Here is a 16,610-nt window from a genome sequence, read left to right as displayed (position 1 = left end):
GAAAAATGGCCGGTTTATAGGGAATACTGAGGTGGCCGACTCGGTGGTGTGGCCGACTCGGTGGTGAAATACGTTACAACATGTATTATGTTGAGTACACAGGTCAGGTGCCGCTTCAAATTAGTGGCAAGCCGGCCCCACCGGCCTTGGCACTAGCAGCGCGGCACCTTACCATTTAAATACAGTACTACATACCCCGAAATTCAATGTCAGTTTTTACCTTCTAGAAAATTTCTTGCTGCCGAGCGTTCGACTCTAATTCATTTCGAAACTACTTATTAATCAGTTATTAAGTACTCAAACCAGCCAAATTATAATAGATTCCGAGGCTTTTCCCTTCAACTTTGAAATTGATGATGTATTTTCTCATGTTAATAATATTGAGGTAATTAACCTGACCAAATTATTAAATATTTACTAACTAGTTCTAATGTACTTAGCAATTAACTGCCTTAATTCAACTGACGGATGCAAAATTGAATTCTCTTCAAACTCTTTTTATTGAATATACAGATAATTTGCTAGAGTATCCAAGAACCGATCCAAACGGATATACTTATATTGTATCTCTTGGTGACCGATTGCAAAAAGCAAAACATATAATACAAGATATAAGTACTCGTTAACTGATTATTAACTGATTATTAACTAGTTATCAGATATAATACTTCCGATCAAGTATCCGTGGTACAAAGTTAAGTGTTAAATTATCATTTCTTAATTGTTCTATAAAAAAATGGATGTAGAAATGCTCCGGAGCTTTAATATATAAATATTTAAAGCTGAGTCTTCGGACATTGCATCATACCCATTTAGATGAGACAATGTAAGCAGAAATACAGAATATACGTTAGAATATTGATCTTATTGAAAATGACATTCGGAAACGAAATGCATATAGGTAAATACTTTCTAACCAGTTATTAAATATTTCCTAAGTATTTGAAATTATAGTCTTTACCGATTAAAGAAGACATTCTTTCGGCAAGAATGTACTTGTCTGGAAACATTACCTATATGTACGCTGAAGTTTAGGCGTCATTTATATTCTGTAAGTAATTGATAAGTACTTTATAGATACTTACTAATTACTCTAAAGGATGTAAATGGTAACTACCATTTATATATTGGATATTCAAATGCATCGCCAAGTTTTTTACAAAAGCATTATTTTGTTTCAGTAAAAGGGCATGCCTCTATAAATCTTAAGTTTCTGAAAAAATTATTTAATGAATCAATCCTACCGTTATAGGAAGAATGTGGCGTGATTGAACCTCTGATATCACGACGCAAGTATTGTGGTAAGTACTTAATAAGTACTTAATAAGTAGTCACTAAGTACTTAAAACTATCCAGATTTTGATTACATCCAGGGCCCGGGTAAGCTGGAACATACTAAATGCAATGTTACCTTTATTACACTTGTATCAGTTAATGTTCAAAACTGTCCTTTCATTGTTTTTATATCTTATAAGATCTATCAGTATCCTCTTTCTCCTCCACATAAACTGCCGGAATTAATATTGAAAGGAATTGAATAGGTTATTAGGCAGATAAGAAATCCTAGCCTAACTTTAGGTATATAAAGTACTCTACAAGCAGTTACTAACCATTTTAAGGCTATTAATTAACTGGTTACTAGTTCAATTCTTGCGAAGTCCAGAGCTGGAGGTTTTCTGCCAGCAATATAATATATCAATATCGGCTGAAATTTATGCTTTATTATTAAATACTAATTGGATCTCTGCAATTATTCAAAAATAGCGACTTCTTTTTTATCCGGCTGGTTAAAATTTCAATAGGGTAATATATTTATACAATACCAATCCATTTGTTAAGGCAAGTACTTTTTAACTGCTTAATAGATACTTACTAATTGTCTATAGGAATACATTCAAGAGAAACACTATAGTCCTGATAGAACCATGATTCTATGTAGTTTTAAGGAACAGATCAAGCTTCTCAATACATTGATATCTTTTGAGGTTAATATATCCTATAAACGCATTTAACAAAAAGAAATAAATAAAATTGTATTTGCAACTTACCTACCAACGTATGGCAAGAGTAAGTACTCATTAAGCAGTTACTAAATATTTACTAACTATTAAAAGTTATTACATTTCTACGGGTCTTTACCGATTGGAAAACTACAGAAAGCTATTACCTTTTATTTAAAAAAGTTTTTACTCTTATTCAAAAAGTTACCGGCCAAGCTGTTAAGTTTAATTCTATCCATTCTAACGGCATCTACGGGATCGTAATAGATATAGATACAAAGTAATATACTGATATCTAACCACTTACTAAGTACTTAGGAACTACTTACTAACTATTTAGGACTTAGTCAATACTTTCATGAAATCGACCTTCTGCATCGACCAGTACTGTAGCAGTTACAGAAAATTATTATCTTCTGTTGAGTTCATTTCTTTCGTACAATTACAGAAGCAGTTGGGAGTGCAAATAAAGGTTCCAGTATATAGAGTCAGATAATCGGTTTAATTGATTGCAAATCAAAAGATAACTATAACTAGCTCTGTAATTTATTGATTGGTAAGTACTTATCAAGTACTTATCAAGTACTTAATAGATAGTTGTTAACTGATTAACAGCTGCTTAGAGCATGAGAATAAAAAGGTTCAAACATAGGTGACCCATAAGAAGTCTTCAGTTATTAAAGCTAGGTTTAATAAAAATTGCTCAAATATTCCTGTCTATGTCTATAATTCTATTCGGAATTATACTAATGCAGCTGAACAGTCTTATCATAAAGCTAATGCAGCGGGAAAACGGCTGACCTTAACAGTAGCAATTGAAAAGTAAGTATTTAGTAACTAATTATCAATTAATTACTTAGTATTTATTAAAGGTTTACTTTTAGCTCTGCAAAGCTGGACAAACAAGATATTCTTCAGTATATAAATCGTACTAACTTTAATATTCATTATTTATATCGAACGGCAAATATGAAGACTAATTATTTGAGGCATATAGCTCAGAAGGGTAAATATATATATATAATTTATAATTACTTATTAATTACTATTCAATTTTTAAGTATTACAGAAACGCCGCCGTTCACTATTATCATTTTCTTCTAATTTTCAGTCTAAATTTATTCTAAGATCTCAGTCACAACCTCGTGGTCAAGGTAGTAACCGGTAATCCTATCTTTAATTACTTAATGATCAGCTACTAACTACTTAGTAAATAGTTCAGCATCCTCTACTCGAAGCCTTCGACGAGTTTTTTCGCAGAATCTTTTAGACATTGAGTAACAGCGTCAAACATTAAAGCTCCAGGAACGTCAGTTCTAACTAAAGGAGAGAGAAGAGAATTTACGAGCAAAATAGTTTTAAAATGAGGAAAAAGAACTAGAACTTATGGAAAGACGGGTAAGGTTACAGAATCTACTTATTGAGTAATAAGAAAACAGTTATTAACCGGTTGTTAAATACTTTAAGAGGTATTAAGATTGTTCTGTATTGAAAAACCCAGATGCCGTGTAATTAAAAATATATACGGTAAGGGGTACATGCCGCCAAATAGACATCACATGACCAGCTTGGCGGCACCCGACCTTTTCCAAGGGGCGGCTGACCTGTAACCTGTATTATGTTCAGACTTGTGATTGTGTCCAGTATTGGGAATTTTCCATGAAATTAATCGACCACTGTAAAATGAACTGTTTAATTGCAGCTTGAGCCATGACAAACCGTGCCATATCCAACAACCGAAGGTAAAGAGGGTTATGGGCAGTCTATCTGACTTCCATTATGAATGAGCTTGAAAGTGAGAGCAATCTCTCTTCCACATGGCGAAATCCGCATCCTAGGTTGACCCGAGCACTAAGCGCCTTCCCAAACGACCGGCTTGTTTTCCTTCGTCCAAACCTTCTCCGCATCACTTCCAAACGGAGGAGGAACTATTCCATTGACGCGCCATAGTCTCCTTTCGGTCTCATCCACATGACATTCCCAGTCATAACCTCTATCGGCAATATGAGGCTTCAAGGCTTTTTCAATCGCGTCACATGTAGAGTTGTAAACGTGGTCCTCATTGTCGAGCCGAACAGCAATGTGTTCGGCAATAATTCGAATAAACGGGTTCTTCGTTCTGTTTTCAGCACCGACCCAGGTATCTCCGGGTGAAAGCTTAATAAAGTTGATGACCACATTGAACGCAGGAAGGCCGATTCCAGTGTATAATTTCGTGATATCTTCGGTCAAAGCTTTCTCGGCTTTCATAATAACTAAAAATCCCGGTTATGTTAGTCACCGAGTTTCCGGTTACCGATACGGCCTCGGTAAGAGCCTAGAGAAATTTATAGATGCTTGGGAGGCGGATGGAACAGTAACTAATCGGATTGTCGTCCCGGTTAGATAGATAGACACCCGAGGCGGAGAGATCTTCGCCGGGATAGAGTGGAGGTCACGTTCTCACTGTTGGCGCGGTTGATCGTCGAGTTAAAGCTGTTATTAGTCAGGTGTAAGTCTTTTTTTATTCTTATATCTATTGACTTGGTATGATCTGGTTCTGTCTAACTTTCGCTTATACGAGTAAACCCTTGACCAGTGGATGGAACATGTTCCATCGTATATACAGAGCTGACTTGATTCGAACTGTCGAAGTCGTCGTGATTTGTAGTATTTGCCACGAGCGTGACAATTCTCTGTTCGGGATTAGTGTTTGGATAGCATGGCTCCGGGACCCTGCCAGCCCTCCGTTTTCTCGTCCGCTGACTCGCCGCTTTTTGGTGTTCGCGCATGCTCCCGTCCCCGCCAGTGCGTGTCCCAAGAGCCAAGAGATTGAGAGACGGATCTTTCCTATCTAAGGGTGCCCCACACAAACAAGAAGGAATAGCTAAAGGACAGGAGGTCGGGCGGAGAATAGGCGGTATACCTACCGCGGCAGACTAGATGGATAGCCTCCACTGATGCTAGGAGGTAAACCGGAGATCATAGGGGATACGAGTGAACCGAACGGAAGAGCATGGAAACCGTTAGGGTTAGTCAACCGAATATGATTGGAAAAACATAGACCGATCAAAATGAAAAAGGCAAACGCGATGGCCGCTTCAGCAAAACAAAAAGCTTGGTTTGGGTCTCGACTGATAATATGATCAACCTCGGTCGGCTAAAGTAACGTAATCAAAAGCTCAAGAAGGTTTGACGATTTTGGATTACATATCTAGTATAAAACCGAGGCTTGCACAAGAACAGGAAGACAATATTGAAGTAACGCCTCTGTGGATCTATTCATCGTTCTCAAACAGCCAACTCGATAATCTTCCATCCTGACTTACACCTGGAACAATCAATATCTCTGCAATAATGGTCCCCGCTCGTGAAACCGTTGCGTTCAGAGCTTGTGATGGCACTACACTCCGAGGATGGTTCTATCCCCAAGTTGAGAAATCGCCATGTGTGATCATGACCCACGGGGTGAGTACTACCTGAGATATTGAGATATTAGATACTGCTATGAAATTGGCTAATTCTCATCCCTTTGCCACAAATAGCTGGGTGGTGTCCGCCACTATTGGCTCCCGGATTTCGCGGATCGATTCCAGCAAGCCGGGTACAATGTACTACTCTATGATAACCGGAACTGGGGTGACAGTGATGGACTACCCCGGCAAGAGTCAAACCCGACCCTTCAACAAACCGACTACTATGATGCGTTCAATTTCGCAACATCATTCCATAGTGTGGATGATGCGCGCATAGTGTATTGGGGCACGAGTTTCTCCGGAGGAAATGTTCTGTACGCAGCCGCTGTGGACAAACGAATCAAAGCTGCTATCGTACAGTGCCCTGCAGTCTCTGCAGAGACGCGGTCCTTGGCCTTCAACGACAGCATCCCGGGCATTCTGAACGAGCGTGCTCGTATCACTGCAGGATCAGAACCAGAAAGGGTTCCACTTATTGCGGAAACTTTGGAAGCAGCGCGGTCAGGGAACAATACTGCCTTGTTTCCTGGTGTTCACGCTTACGAGCACGTGCGCGGTTTGTACGATTGTGGTGGTCGTTGGGAGAATTATGTTACGGTACAGACACAGCTCAATATGCTTGCGTTTGAAGGACCGGGTCTGGCGCATCGTATCTCGCCGACTCCGCTCCTGATGGTTGTTCCGGGCAATGATATCCTTGTCACCACGGCATCTCAGATGGCTGCCTACGAAAAGGCCAGAGAGCCAAAGCAGCTATTGTATATGGATGGCGCGGGACATTTTGATATATATACTGGCAATTGGTTTGAAGAGAACATTAAAGTACAAATTGAGTTCTTGGGGAAATGGCTTGGCTCTCAAGGCACGACAGGCGCAGCAAATTCGGATTAAGTTCTCAAAAGTCCTCTACGTAGAAGACAATGTGATTCAACTTTGACATTCTTCTGGTTGCATATAGTACTTTCTCGCTCCAAAACACATCTAGAGAGCCGACATCATCAAAAACGGAGTACCATCCTCTTTGACTTATCGTATTGCATTTAAAAAATGCGACGTATTTGACAAGATACCAGCCCCAACACAACTATTGATGAGTTGCCGCATGGGATTACTTTGAGAGCTTGAGTTGTACAATTTTCAAGTCTAGATCATACCAAAAAGGCTGCGAAGATCGGTCTCTGCTACTCAGCACACATACGTACATACTTGTTGGTAATATCAAAGTGCATTATTCGTACAAATTCTCTAACAATTATGCTCGGGGTTATCCTAAGCTCATAACATCATGGTGCACTATACCAGGCCCCTGGCTACTCAGTCAACATTGAGAGCACACATAAAATTATTTCTTCACGAGCGTTGCACCTCCCCATAGCGAGCCAATATTCAATCTAGTAGGATGCAATTCCATCATTTGGGAATATAATTCCTCGGGTGTAGATGTTTGTCCATCCAGTCGCGCAAAGTCATTCAAATAATCCTTGGTCGCTTGGACGGCATCAGGGGAGAATCCTTTAGATGGATCACTATGACCGCCAACGACAATTCTTGGTTTAAGTGCCGCAATCTTATTGAGTGCTGCCACCCATCGCGATCTGGCCTCTTGGGACTTCGATTCCCCAAGGTATGGGTGGGTGTTGTTGTAGACTGCATCGCCTGCAACAACCAAGCCAATTACAGGCACCCAGAGGGCTGTTGTATCATCTGTGTCTGTATGACCCAGTCTAACCACTTCCAATCGCTCATTTTCCAGCATCCAGTGATCTTGCTCAAGGGGAGTGGCTATTACGAGCTTTTCTGGGATCTGTCCAGGGAAGAGATTTCTCCAAAATGCGTCCATGCCTTCAGGAGATATAGCTTTAGCCATCCCAGAGACAGTCTCTGGCGTAGCCACGACCTTTGCCTCCGGGAATTTCTCGAGGAGGGCACCAGTACCATAGAAATGATCGCCGTGGGCATGGGAGACATAAATTGTCGTGAGGTTTTTCCCAGTGGCTACTACCCAGTCTACCAAGTCTTTCGCAGCAGCCATGGTTAACTGGGTATCAACTAGCACCGCATCTCTTTGGCCAAATATCAAGGTTGAAGTGGATGGCACCCACTTAAGGTGATCATGACCAGCTGGTATGGACCGATTCACGCCGGAACGTCTGCTGGTGAAGACTTTGTAGTCGAGACCCATAATGTAGAGAATTGGAGTTAAATCAAGTCTGATAGATGAAGAGATATTTAGCACAGATACTTCAAAGAATTGTTCTTAGGACTTTATATCAAAGCTGAGTATAATGTAACAGAACTGCGACCCAAATATCGGTGAAGAACTGACGTGGTGAGGTATTAGTATTACTGATCATTGACCTCGGCAACCCAAGAGTCTGTGCCTTGACCCACAGTAGTCTATAGTTTGTGTTGCCATCGGAAATCGAAAGCTTGGCTTTGCAGTATTTCCGATGACGAAGATGCGAGAAGCCCTGCGCCTCGGCAATATGACAATTATTATAATCACGAAATCGCAGCACAATCCTTTCGGCTCCCGGTAGTGACGTCCATCTAACCAAATATAAGATGCTTGCGAATATCAAGAAATCAGTCCAGATTAAATAAGGGAGCTCTCGTTCTATTCTGTGTTTCTTTCGTTTGCTTTTATTCTTCAATCATGCCTGGATCGGTAAGCTGTGTTTCCGCTCCTACCTGGCATACATCCGGACCAGAGACCCCAGCTCAACAATTTTTTAAAAATTATGTTGATAGAGTTGACTCCTATAGCTTCAAGCATGGCTCTGGCTTACAATTCTATTCCAAAGACGTCGTTTTCCACAACCAGAACAACGCCCAGTACAATGGTGGAGATGAGATGTGGGCGTGGATGAAACGTCTATTCAGACAATTTAGAAGTCTGCAACACGACTTTCACCGGCTCTGGGAAGTCAAGAATGGTGATGGTACAGCCACCATCATGTCCCAGTGGACCCGCAACATCTGGCTGCCTGGAAACAATACCGAAGAGCCCACTGTTAGCATTCCGCTCAGTTGGATCTCTATTATCGGCTCTGCTGACTTCGCCGATGCTTTGGATGGATTGAATTTCAGGGAGGTCTGGCTTTACTTGGATGCAACTTTGCTCGCGAAATATCTCCCCAGGAGGCTGTTGTTTTCGAAACGCAGAACATATTACGTAAGGCATAAACAACGGCTAGTGGGTATATGCGGTGATAGAGCATCACCACCGGTCGGCTGACGCATTTCGAAGACACAAAGTATCTTTTCTCAAACTGCAAGGCTCAGATTATGGGAGCATAAGCCTATTTGGCAGGATGAAAGAAGCGGGTTCTTGTCAAGGACATGTGAGGGGGTAGAGTAATAGGTCAGCTCAGCATCTATGTATGCAGCAGTATCTGTCAAGTGTTTTCTTAGGCTTTGAATTAATAGGAAACGCCTGTCCTGGGTTCCCACAAGTGTTGCCATGCGGCAACATTAACACGTACACATTTCTCAGCAATCTTTGCTTTGCCACTTATAAGCATCAAAAAACAAACTCCAGAACCTGGAAGTCGCCCATATACTGCCTCATTGCCTCACTAAGGTTTCTGCGGGGATAATGATATGGTATGAACAAACTTCCGATGTTTGTACAGTTGGACAAGCAGCATTCAGCCCGAGTCGGGAAAAAACATAACCTACTCCGGATTCTAGTTATGTTAGACTCTGGCATTACCCATTTAACTAACGGGCCGAATATCGACAGCACATTGAATGCTCTCACACTAACATTGGAGAACCATCGACTATTTGGTGAATTCCAGGTATATTTCAAACCTCCCGGCAGGCCCCATGAATATAATATTCATTCTGTCGAGAGCGGGTTTTTGAGTGACCTTTACTTCCCCGTCACTTGTATCCTAACACGGAGTCCTATTGATACAATTAAAATGCCGTCTCCTCGGCTGCTGGCTATTCATGATTGTCATACAGTATCTTCGTATGGGGTCCTGGGAGAGCAGAATCCAGCTAGCGTGTAACTGGCCAGTGGCCGAACGCTGGAAGTTATCCCTCCGGTAATGTTTAGCATTCGCCCGAGCCCATCGTAACGCTGATGCCCGAAGCTGGACTTGCGCCCAGGGCGGGGGTTCACTTCATTGTGTGCCTCTGTTGCCGCGCGTGCGAGGGTATGGGCTCGTGTAGTGCTCTCATGATCTTCAGCAATTGGAGGCTTCAGGCTAACCCTAACCCCTGTCTCTAGCAGCTGGCTAATTGCTTCCGTAATCCTAGTGACGAGGGCTTGTCCGCCTTGAAGATGCGGCTGTGCAAGTGAAAGCAGAACAGCAGGGTTATTAACCACGATTTTAACATGTATTTTCCATGGTGACATCCGGATACGAGGGAGCATCGTCGCTACAAACGATATAGCCTCTAATATCACCCCCAGTTGTGTAAAGTGAGCATTAAGCGCGTCGTTGCCAACCGTCCTGTTTGACGAGACGATGTCAGCTTGGTTAACGCGAGCCACCAGCCCTGTTCCAACCAGACTGTTACGGACGCTGACACTGGTGAACAACTAGAGACGAGCATGGCCGGTCTCCTGCAGCTCGTGCATATCGGATCCGACAGTGGCAATCAACTGCCCGAGGGACTCTTGCCACGGATCTAGAGGGAAGGGTCGAATGACCTCCATGTCTGATAAGCAATGTAGTCCAAACTTCGCTAGTATCTTGAACGGTGACGGGTAACTGCCCTCCTGCATTGCGGCTGCCACTCAGCAGGACCAGAAGGGGTGATCCCTTGGTAAGGTGTGACAAATAATCCAATGCTTTAAGATACGTGCTCGAAGGCATTTGATAGTCGGTTCAATCCCTACCTCTGCCTCGGCGATAACGATAGCTGCGTTTCGAAACACGCCTACGATCGCCTGAGATGCAACACGCTGGATGGCTTCGAACGGCCGTCCAATTCCCGCCGCCATAATGGAGTTCGGTCGTATAGGGCACCACACAGATGCTGCATAACCAATCTTCGATGCAACGGTGGGGATGAAGAGCTGGCGAGCTACCGAAGGAGGTAACCCATACAGCCGTCTTAGCGCAAGTACAGCTGTCATTCCTTTATTTACAGCCTTTCCGATGTGTGATTTGAACCGTAAATCCTGGTCGAGTATCACGCCGAGGAATCTTAACCTCAGACGCTGGGGTAACAGTCGCTCCATTCACATGTAACGGGACCGCAGGGAGTTGGCGGTACCGCTGATTCCTGGTAAGATAGATGAATGATATCTTCTCTGCCTCGAAGGCTGCGCCAGACTGCGCCGCCCATTCTAATGCTCGTGGGATGACCTTCTCCTGGAATATAGTAGTATTTGCCTCAGCGGATAAGCCTACTGTCCATCGTGTATAATCATCGACGAAAACGATTGCTCCCTTTCTTCTAGTGATGAAGACATCCACTAGATTTGCGTTCAGAAACAGGAAGAGAATAGGAGAGAGTGGTGAGCCTTGCGGTAGGCCTGCGTGCTCAATAGCCAATTCCTCGGATTGGTACATATTTACAGTGATTGATGCCGGAGCAGAAGCTATTAACCCATCGGGTTAGGACCTCTGGGATTCGTCGTTCTCGCAGTCTCCGCAATAGGACACCCCTATCCACACCATTATAGGCTCCCTTAACATCAAAGCTCACCAGGCTGAGGATTTTGCCCTCACGCCACGCATCATGTATCTTTTCTATGAGGATGTTAAGCACTTGTTCGCATGATCGCCTCCAACGTGCCCCAAAGTAGTTTAGGGGAAGTAGTTAGTGTTTTTCGACTAGGGCGGAGATTCTGGTTGCGACGACTGCTTCTAGGACCTTTCCAAGCGTCGCCAACAGCGAGATAGGGCGGTATGATTTCGGCAATGATGTGTCACGTCTACCCTTAGGTATCACTACAATCTTAGCTACCTTCCAAGCGCTGGGAAAGTAGCTGAACCGGAGTGACGCTTGAAAAACGTCAACGACCCATTGTTTCACAGTAGGCCATACTTGTTGCCACATTACCACCGGTAGCGCATCTGGTCCGGAGGCTGTCCACGACGCCATCCTCATTGGAGCCACCTTAATCTCCTGTTCGGTAATCATGTCCATTGGAAGGGCGTCTAGTGGTGACGTGTCTGCCGGTGGCTCGTCCTGTATACTAGGACTTAAGGAGTGTATGGGCCTTTCACTGGTCGTGATCGATCTTGTCTCTGAACACTATGGCAGTTTCTAGCTTTACTCTTGAATAGTTGAACAGACACAGCATATATCGATAACAAGATATAATCACAAGCTATATAAAATGTTCCAAGTACGATAATGCAAGAGCTGTGTATTATCTAGCATCCGTTTGCTCCTTCGATATTTCCCTCCTTAATTGGTTTAGCTGTTTACCATTTATCTGACGTGCCTAACTTATTGTCTCCGCTAAATTAGAGATCAAGCATCTGTAAAACAGGCCGCAAAGAAGGTTCGATAGGTATCAATGCATTCGTTCACACATCTGACAAGTCAAACCACTCTAGAATACGACAATACATGAAAGTGGCGGCATCTTGACTCAGCGTGAAGATAACATATATTCAGCAAAACAGTCAGAAGCTAGTTTGTAAGGTAAGGCCCCCAAGGGGACGGCTTGTTGTCGCGGAACCACCTCTGCTCTTCCTCCGAGCCTGTAGGAGGAATCCTGAGACCATTGATATGCACAAATTCGCGCTCAAGCTCCTCGCCGTTGAACTCCCAGTCATACCCTTTGTCTGCAAGATACGGCTTCACGGTTTCATGGACCATATTCATGAAATTAGTCCTCATAGGGCTCTCACCAGGAGGAAAGTGCCTAGCGATGTGGCTGAATGTAAGCCGGACAAAAGGCTTCACCCCTTTCGTGTGCTGCCCAATCATATGTGATCAGCAAATTGACTATTACTCAGATCATCCTGAACTTACGCATGATACTCCAGCTCGGTACAAGGTGCCGGGAGGCATCTCAATGAATATGACGACAACATAGAATGCTGGTAGGCCAGATCGGGTATACATCGACGTAATGGCCTCTGCAAGCTTCTCTTTGTGCTCAGGATCCGTGAAGGTCCCGGTAGGATGATAAATTCTCCAGTCAGGCATATTGTGAAAAAAAATTTAGGTGAATTTAGGTGAATAAACCAGGGAGCGATGTCCAGGAAGTACTGGAGCAATTTCAGATAGGTAGGTGTTTTGACCGTATTTAAAGAGTGATTCCCTTGCAATATGAGTTTCTTCATGAGAAAGGAGAGGAAGCAAACATTCGTTTCCGGTAACCGATGATTAATAATCCTTTCCGACTTATAACTAACTACTCCAGTCTTCCCACCATAACAAACAGAAATGTGGGGTAACATCAAATTATCCCGATGCCCTGCAGATCCAGATGCTGGGTTCAGGTCCTAAAAATACGTCATAAAAGCCTCTCTCCGAATACCAAAATTATTGATAAGTGATCAGGTCCGAGGCCGAGGTTGAACTAAGGCCTCCGATAAGTGTTTACTCAACATACACCAGCAACACCGTTAACCCCGCTTCGGAAGTGGACGATCGGCAATGACTCCCTTAAAACCATCCGATCAATGTTGGTGGACTAAAGAATAGGTTGAGACATGTCTTCTGCTAGCAGCTGGCTCCTACTCCAAAAGGTTGTCTTGCAGGAACTTGGCCTGAACTGGGGCGTTTATTGTGAAGGATGCCCCGTCGTATGATTCAAAATGTCCTCTTGGTAAAATGTGCAATTGCTTCGGTTCCCCGGCTCTATCTAGCGAAGGCGTCTAGTGCAATTTAAGTAGGTGTGACAACATCATTTTTCATGACCATCAATAATGAGGTAGGAGAGATGCACTGGATAAAGGCTCTAGGTTTATATGCTCGAAATTAATGAGCACGTAGGACAACTAGAGAGTGGCTATAATTCGTGAATAGAATCAATGATTCGTTACGGGCCACAGTACTTTAAGGCACTGAAGTAAAGAGCTGTACCTGTTCGTCGAGGACCGGGTTGGGCGACAGTAAGTATCCATGCTTGGTATTAGGAAGTCGCGCCATAACTAATATGACCTGAATACTTCCTGGTGCTACCTATAAATCCTACGAGCCGGCAAAGTAGACTGATACCCGCTTTTTTTCCTTATGGGGCTTGCAGGAGACGCAAATGTTTAGCCCATATTTACTGAAATGTAGCAAGTTGCACCCAAAATCAATAAGTACCTGGTATGGATTAAGCATATTTGTCCCTAATAGACCAGTCCAAAGGCCCAAGGAACCCAGTATTGTTGCTACTCTCCACCGGAACCAAGAGCGTATGTGGACTGATGGTATTATACATAGCCTTCCTCACATCAATATACACCCATGACGTGAAACTGAGTATGTCCATAAAGGATCGAAACTGATTTAACTGGAGGGGCAGTTCTGGTGTTAGCTATGGTTGTTATCAACATCAATCGGTATTTCTCGTACACCACGGTAGGGGTCATTAAACGAATGAATGAGGGTCTGAATTCTCGAACTATCTGCAATCTTTTTATGTTAAATCCTTCCATCTGAGTCTTCTAAACACACAATTCTCCTAATGAGTTAGTTATCTTGTGTCAACCAGAATGACTGATTACCGGAAAAGGAAAGATCCATTTTATTCAGCCATCGCTCCTGACGATAATTAACCAAATCAGTCTTTCTTAACTTTGATCTTGATTTCTTACACATAAGTCGTAATAAATAAAATTATAATAGCCACAATGGATGTTATATAAGGTGCTTAAGACTGTGAAACTAGCTTGTATAAGGCCGTCTGTAGGCTCGCTTCAATATTTCAAATCCTTAAATTTACGAGAAATGCCTTTATCTGGTGCATGATATCTTACGTTACCTCACGTAGAAACAGGAACTGTATTTCAATTTGATATATAGCGCTGCCTATGCTCTATTTCGCTATGGGTCAATAAGGACATGCGTATGGTCGTATCCACACCATGTTATAAGCTTACAGTTGAGGACAGTATGAATACGATATTTAAGGATTTTGGAAGAGACTTGAGGATGGATGGAGCGATACTAGCATCGATTACACGAGAGATGGAGAAAATCGTCCACATCTTAAGTGTTAGAAATGAGACCTAGCCTATGGAGCATTAATATTAAGGGTTCAGTGATAGACGCGAATTGCTAGCCGAAGTGGTCATTAGTTGGTATAAGGAAGGTCGAGTGGGTTCGAGAATCATGGATCAAGAGCCAGCCTGGCCGTAATACTATCTGCTTCTGACCTCCCATTGTGATCGCCAGGTAGACGTTACACCCCTCTATTCAGCCTTTGGGCCATCAACATTGGGTCCCTTGGACCAGAGGCCCTTTAGACCGTCGATCCAGAAATTGAAACTTCTCTTGGCCCCAAAGCTCGTCGTAAGAATACAGGCTACCGAAGACAAGTACGGGTGCCAGTTACCGGTCTTTCGCCCGTGCTGGTCGTACGATCACGAACTACCGACTCAGCTGGGCAGAAGTACATGGTACGTATGACTACATGGGTAGTATGAACATCTATATCCCAAAACATAGAAGCTGCACACCAGTCGGCAGGGCATCTGAGAACAGATATCGGCGGGTCGCGAATATTTGGCGGCATACAGCGACGAAAGGTTGAAGAATGTTCCACCTCTGTCGTCTATCGTCTTCATCGGCAGTCTTTGCTATCATCGATACCTCGCATACATCAGCCTAAGCGTAAAATCGGTTACGTTATCCATAGAATAATAACGATGAACCCAATGACTCCGAAGGGCAACTTTCGGTCGACAGTATGGTGCCCTATTTTTGGAAATCATTTGCCTCGCCAACCATCCAAGGCATCGATAAGCAAGTACGGGGAGCAAGACCTTCTTGGAGGAGTTCAGGGGAGTAGCAAAGTGCTTGCGGAGATTGTTAGTTGCTGAAAGCTTCATTTGAGTTCGGCAGCAGGGCTTCTAACGTATTCAACCCTCATCGTAGACCTGGAGCGCGACGACATACTGGCCCTCTTGGCGCGTGAGATGGGTGGCACTCACCAGGCTGAAGTTAATATCCACCTTATATATTTTAACCACAGACAGAGGCTTGAATCATTCTGGTCCTTGAGCACATTACACAGTATCCATTATATGAGAGAGTGTATTTCCATCCAATCATGTCTTGATCTCGGTGCCAAAAACCCAAACTAATTTCTTCGCAGTTTATCTACGCCGCAACTCGTATATCGACGTTCGCTGCCATGCCGATATTTGTACGCCCCATGAACCCTGCGCTTGTATCCCACCCCCAAACCTTGTCCCTCCCCTCGGCACATCGTATCAATGCTGTCCTATCCCTCCAAGACAATCACCCCCCAGTCGGACCAGAATTAATGATGGACTTTTTCAACGATTCGAACAGCCGGGTCCCCCGGCAGTGACCTAATCATACAGCAATTGCCGAAGAAATGGACTGCGAGCTAACATCTGATGAAGTTAAAGTGATGAAAGCGTGGGGAATATTCTATCATGAGAGTTTGGATTGGAGGCGTATATGGGGGGCCCTTGGGTTGGCGTTTTTCCTACCGAGTTTTTTATACGAGATTCTGTGGGAAATTCTGAGGAAGGATATACAGGGGGCCTTGCAGGCTGGTGGATGACGGAAGCGACAATCGTGGTAGGAATGATGGGAACTCTTCTATAGAAAGACGGTGGAAGGGTATTTGAGGGTCTCGAGGGTATAAATGGTAGACAGAGATTAGCCTCCATGACAGCAGTGTTTTGTTATAAGAGACAAAACGCTGATTGCGAGCATAGAAGGGCTTTGGAGGTTTCCATGGGTATAACATAGTATGCGCCTAGGTATCTCTTTTCATATTCCCGAGAAAATCAACATCTGTTAAATCTATGCCCCTTACACATTATGGAACATTTTGAGCTCCGAAGAGACACTCATGACCAGTGCCCCAGCGCCCCACCGCCCCGAGGGTCATGGATGAAGCACGGGCTTTTCTAGATAGAATTGACCGAGTCGGAAATTTCACCCTGTACATCGCTATCTGGCTTTATGCAAGGCCTCTTCTGGCAAGTATCCTCTGTGGATACTGCACTAAAGGGTTCTTCTTCAAACGGCTACCGCCGCT

General features: G+C 43.6%; 6 protein-coding genes across 6 annotated transcripts; 2 read left to right on the top strand and 4 right to left on the bottom strand.

Moving 5' to 3' along the window:
- Positions 1 to 3,851: 3,851 nt before the first annotated feature.
- Positions 3,852 to 4,250, bottom strand: KD926_001227 (tautomerase family protein; the record flags this gene model as incomplete). Its single annotated transcript, XM_053104916.1, has 1 exon — positions 3,852 to 4,250. One exon carries the CDS (start codon positions 4,248 to 4,250, stop codon positions 3,852 to 3,854), a length of 399 nt encoding a protein of 132 aa, XP_052951893.1.
- Positions 4,251 to 5,336: 1,086 nt separating this feature from the next.
- KD926_001226 (alpha/beta hydrolase) lies at positions 5,337 to 6,346 on the top strand (the record flags this gene model as incomplete). Its single annotated transcript, XM_053104915.1, has 2 exons — positions 5,337 to 5,447; positions 5,525 to 6,346. The coding sequence occupies 2 exons, from the start codon at positions 5,337 to 5,339 to the stop codon at positions 6,344 to 6,346; spliced, it is 933 nt and encodes a 310-aa protein (XP_052951892.1).
- Positions 6,347 to 6,797: 451 nt separating this feature from the next.
- KD926_001225 (MBL fold metallo-hydrolase) lies at positions 6,798 to 7,637 on the bottom strand (the record flags this gene model as incomplete). Its single annotated transcript, XM_053104914.1, has 1 exon — positions 6,798 to 7,637. One exon carries the CDS (start codon positions 7,635 to 7,637, stop codon positions 6,798 to 6,800), a length of 840 nt encoding a protein of 279 aa, XP_052951891.1.
- Positions 7,638 to 8,111: 474 nt separating this feature from the next.
- On the top strand, positions 8,112 to 8,693 carry KD926_001224 (nuclear transport factor 2 family protein; the record flags this gene model as incomplete). The annotated part of the gene is made up of 1 exon (XM_053104913.1): positions 8,112 to 8,693. The coding sequence occupies one exon, from the start codon at positions 8,112 to 8,114 to the stop codon at positions 8,691 to 8,693; it is 582 nt and encodes a 193-aa protein (XP_052951890.1).
- Positions 8,694 to 9,419: 726 nt separating this feature from the next.
- KD926_001223 (uncharacterized protein) lies at positions 9,420 to 11,569 on the bottom strand (the record flags this gene model as incomplete). The annotated part of the gene is made up of 5 exons (XM_053104912.1): positions 9,420 to 10,010; positions 10,311 to 10,498; positions 10,563 to 11,018; positions 11,095 to 11,164; positions 11,387 to 11,569. The coding sequence occupies 5 exons, from the start codon at positions 11,567 to 11,569 to the stop codon at positions 9,420 to 9,422; spliced, it is 1,488 nt and encodes a 495-aa protein (XP_052951889.1).
- A 492-nt stretch (positions 11,570 to 12,061) lies between these two features.
- KD926_001222 (tautomerase family protein) lies at positions 12,062 to 12,583 on the bottom strand (the record flags this gene model as incomplete). Its single annotated transcript, XM_053104911.1, has 2 exons — positions 12,062 to 12,349; positions 12,407 to 12,583. 2 exons carry the CDS (start codon positions 12,581 to 12,583, stop codon positions 12,062 to 12,064), a joined length of 465 nt encoding a protein of 154 aa, XP_052951888.1.
- Positions 12,584 to 16,610: the final 4,027 nt, after the last annotated feature.

Source organism: Aspergillus affinis, assembly GCF_023601865.1.
Source record: "Aspergillus affinis strain CMG 70 chromosome Unknown NODE_123_length_106781_cov_87_563250, whole genome shotgun sequence".
NCBI lineage: Eukaryota > Fungi > Ascomycota > Eurotiomycetes > Eurotiales > Aspergillaceae > Aspergillus > Aspergillus affinis.
Note: the sequence above shows the minus strand (reverse complement) of the source record. Positions and strands in the feature narration are given on the sequence as shown.